We start from the raw sequence: 4,346 nt of genomic DNA, 5'->3' as shown, positions 1-4,346 counted from the left end.
TGTCTTCCAGGAGTGCTGATATAGGACATCTGGTTCATCAAGTGGAAGTCGTGGCCTAGTGGTTAGAGAGTCGGACTCCCAATCGAAAGGTTGTGAGTTTGAGTCCCGGGCTGGCAGGAATTGTAGGTGGGGGGAGTGCATGTACAGTTCTCTCTCCACCCTCAATACCACGACTTAGGTGCCCTTGAGCAAGGCATCGAACCCCCAACTGCTCCGGGTGTGTATTCACAGTGTGTGTGTGTGTTCACTGCTCTGTGTGTGTGCACTTCGGATGGGTTAAATGCAGAGCACAAATTCTGAGTATACTTGGCTGAATGTCACGTCACTTTCAACATTGAGACTTCTGTTCGTATCGTCCCCAGACAAGAGTGTTACTCTTTTTCACTAGTGCAGGGGAATTTTCAGATATTTTGACAATTTCTATAGAACGCAAGTAACTCTCTATGAGTCATTGAATCATTTATTCAACCCATTTGTTCAAACCACTGATTATAATCAGTAGTGAAACAAGTGACTATGAGTCAATGAACCAGTCACACAGCCAATTTGTTTAAAACACTAATCATTCAGTAATAATAATAATAAAAAAAAAAACTCAAATTCCATATTATACTGCAGAACTAATTGACATTGCCTCAAAACATCTGCAAGACACATTTAATTATTTATATTGAGTACAAGAACTTGAAGTCATGAAGCTAAACACTCTGGACTGCACTTTTCATGTTGGTTTGTAATGCAACATCACCTTAATAAAGCTCACTGTAAAGACAGAGGCCATGCTGAGCTTCTGCAGAGCTTCAAGAAAACATACTAAAAACATTGCATTCCCACACGTTCCGGTCTAAAATTAGACGAGAAATCATTTAACTCTTTTAATTTGTCCTTTCCAGAGGAAGTGTTGTTATAATGCCAGATTTAACTGTATTCTTGTAAAATTCTTAAAATGTGATTTCTTGAGACAAGTTTCACATAAAGACCAGGCAGTGATTTTACTGATTGGCTTTCTTCTTACTTGGAAAAGGTAAGTACCATTTTCTCTCATTCATTGTAATACCAGTGGTCCGTTTAACCTATAAGCAGTCCCTAGCAATTCTGCAGAAAGTTAATAATGATTTTTTTTTTTCTTAGTTTTTTTGCTAATCACTTTTAAAAACAGATCTGTCGTGTGAGCCAAATCCATCAGCTGTGGTTCCGAATGCATATTTTTGTATGTTTGTACATACGCTCAAAATCAAAATGAAACACATATTCTTAAAAAAGAAGCACATAAACAGGAAATGGATGAATCTGAGTTTAGGTATGATCAGTACCCCTGAGCTCTAAAGATCTAAGCATAGGAAATTCTTCCCAAAGTTCTTCATTCTCCTCACTCTCAGTGAAACTCTGAGGGAATGTGCTGAAGCGTTGTACTTTGGAAACACTGCCGCTTGGTGACACATTCTCATACGGTGGGGGGCTGCAGGGGTCGTCCGCTCCTAACAGAGGCTGTGTGGACTCGGAGCGAACGTAGGGTGGCCGACAGGATGAATGGTTTTGATATGGACCACTGAAAACCACTGTGGCATAAGGAACAGAATCCCTGTCATTCTCCGAATCGTATTGGACACAGGTCTGCAATGAGGAATGACATTCATCATAACTGTTGATGTCGCGTGACCACTGGCTTTCCTTGACATAGTCACTCTTGAACGGCTCTTTCTCATCCAGATCAAGAAGACTGAAGCGGGACAGGTACACTAACACAGAATCCTTGTCTTCTACAAAGGAAGGAATGCCCTTGGACAAAATCATGTTGAAATATGAATTAATCAGGCATGTGTGATTGACTTTTAAAGCCATTTGATTATTAACCATCAAACTCTCTTTCAGATATTGATGAAAATAATAACCATACCTCCATTGAATATGTGGTGGTCCACTTCTTAATGCTGCTGTTGGCAGGATCAGGAATTATAGGCCACAAACACATCTTCACCCTAGGAAAAATCAGACAGAAATTTAATTATATATATACACACACACACACACACACATTTTTTTTCTGACCTTAATAAACAAGAATAACAAGCAAAAAAAGCATGTGGATGCTCACCGTTCAGTTTTCCCAAAACATGCAAACACAACAATGATGAAAAGTGATAACCCAATGTATATTGGGATAACAAACATCGTCATTTCAATTCCATCTGAAAAATATTTTCAATAATCAGTCAAACCAATAATGAAAAAACATGTGTCTGCATATTCATAATTTAAAGTAGTAAAGTCAAAACAATTTGTCTGATGAACTGCGTTCACTGAGAGTCTGGTGTACAACCAATGCAAACTTTGCTTTACTATAATTGATTTTAAAATCCAAATGCAAGATATGGTATGTTAATTAAAGGCTCTGTATATACGCTTTTGACTCTAACTACAGCATAAAAATACCATGATATGTTTGCAGATATTTGAGAAACATGCTAAGTTAACATATTTGTTTATCTGAAAAACAATGTCAGTCAATGTGTCTGTCTCTGTTTTGGCTTGTATATATATATATATATATATCCTGAACATATAAATGCAATTATGGATATGTATTGTCTACATCTCAATACAACTGTATCTTAATTATAAGGCACATCAATAAACTTTTTTTTTTTTTTTTTTTTTTTTTGTATACCTCGAATGGTTCCATTTTTCTCATTGGAATGTTCTCTTATAATATTCGACACTGGAGCCACAGAGGATGCTGTAATAATACATGGAAATATAAGTCTGAGCCCACTAGATGGAAGTATCGTATCATAATCCAGCTTTGCTTGCTCTACATCAAATCCTCAGATATCCACTGCTGATTTTCATGCACTACACACCTGTCTGAAAGCTGTATGGCAAAATGTATGGAAATCCAATCCCTCTATCGTATTTGGGATAAATAGAGATCTGATAATGTTTGTCAGGCCTTAACCCTGAAATTTGAAATAAAACAGCCATAATTAGATCTGCATGCACTCTGTGAACAACAAACCTTAAGAATATAAAACATTAATCACAAGATTCTATTCATTCATTTTAGTGGCTTTAACGTACTAAATAACTTAGAAAACATTTGTTTCTCATCTCAAAATATGTTCCAAATTATTACTGTAGTGTTAATGATAAGAGATCAGGAGAAACTGAACTTCACTCATTATGCCCCAAAAATCCAATCTGACAGTTGTTTTTCAGCTTAATTCCAGTCTTTACTGTCACATGATTCTTCAGAAATCATTCTAGAATGTTGATTTGCTGCTCAGTTCTTATCAATAATAAGCACCTGTTAGTATGGTACTGGAGATGTTTTTGTCCATCAGAATGAAGGACAGGGGAGCTTCCGGCATCTCATTCAGAGATCTCCACTCAAGCACATATCCTGTGACTGTGTGGGACGCTGGTGTCCCTCCCCACACCAACAGCACAGACGTCTCGGACTGGGGATGAACACTGAAATTAGAGACAGAGCCCAGCCCTAAAACAACACAATAAGAAGTCATCAAACATTAGCATTTCATTGGTAATGCACATCAGAAATATCACACTTCCAGCAATCAAATACCTTTTTTCCGATACACCAGTACTTCGGTATGATCCGAGCTTGCCGCTGCGTTAGTGGCTCTCAGGTAAACCTTTTCAACCTTCTCGGTAAGATTGAAAAAGCAGTGGCTTTCTTGCGTAATACACAAATTCCTTTTTGGTTCCATTGATTCAACAATGTATGACAAATTCCAGCCGTTGGGCCGGAAATTTTCTGAGGGCTAAAATGAGATAACAGAGGTGAAAGGGAAAGTTACAGGCTTAACTCTCAAAGATCCAAAGATCAATTGATCTCCATCACTCTCTCTCTTAAAATAACACTGGTGTGTTCATGGCATGATAAAGGCAATAACTTCTAAAACTTGCTTACTAATAAAAATTAGTAAGCAAAGCTGATCACACTTTCATATCACACAATCTGTGGCTATATTTTTTTGTGTTGCCGTTTATTTTAAGGGGGAGGGGTATTTATACTTTACAAATATGAACATCTTTCAGATGTTCAGATCTTTCATTCAATAACTGTCTGGTCACATGTGTGTAGGTGTGTATAATACAGTATAGCATGTAGTACCCTCACTGTAAGCCTAGAATATATTAGACATTTTCCAAGTTGTGTCAGGACTGTCAGAGTGACTCTCACCTTCCAGTAGAGCTGTGCATTCTGATCATCCACTTTAAGCCATGTGTCCAGGCTGCCAGTCGGAGCTGATAAATCAAAAAGTAACAACTATTTAATTTTTTGCACGGATAATTATGTTTTGGAGAAGACTTCAGAAGTGGTG

The 4,346-nt window shown here is 37.6% G+C and overlaps 1 protein-coding gene across 1 annotated transcript in view; it reads right to left on the bottom strand.

Moving 5' to 3' along the window:
- Positions 1 to 444: 444 nt before the first annotated feature.
- LOC127961904 (granulocyte colony-stimulating factor receptor) overlaps positions 445 to 4,346 on the bottom strand; it is a 10,657-nt gene continuing 6,755 nt past the window's right edge. The window contains exons 2-9 of the mRNA XM_052561214.1: positions 4,205 to 4,269; positions 3,584 to 3,782; positions 3,305 to 3,496; positions 2,862 to 2,957; positions 2,669 to 2,737; positions 2,096 to 2,189; positions 1,898 to 1,979; positions 445 to 1,779 (exon numbers count right to left, since the gene is read on the bottom strand). Of these exons, the coding sequence (XP_052417174.1) occupies positions 1,297 to 1,779; positions 1,898 to 1,979; positions 2,096 to 2,189; positions 2,669 to 2,737; positions 2,862 to 2,957; positions 3,305 to 3,496; positions 3,584 to 3,782; positions 4,205 to 4,269 (1,280 nt within the window). The 3' untranslated portion in view covers positions 445 to 1,296. The remainder of the gene's footprint in view (positions 1,780 to 1,897; positions 1,980 to 2,095; positions 2,190 to 2,668; positions 2,738 to 2,861; positions 2,958 to 3,304; positions 3,497 to 3,583; positions 3,783 to 4,204; positions 4,270 to 4,346) is intronic.

Source organism: Carassius gibelio, chromosome B7 (genome assembly GCF_023724105.1).
Source record: "Carassius gibelio isolate Cgi1373 ecotype wild population from Czech Republic chromosome B7, carGib1.2-hapl.c, whole genome shotgun sequence".
Lineage (NCBI taxonomy): Eukaryota > Metazoa > Chordata > Actinopteri > Cypriniformes > Cyprinidae > Carassius > Carassius gibelio.
Note: the sequence above shows the minus strand (reverse complement) of the source record. Positions and strands in the feature narration are given on the sequence as shown.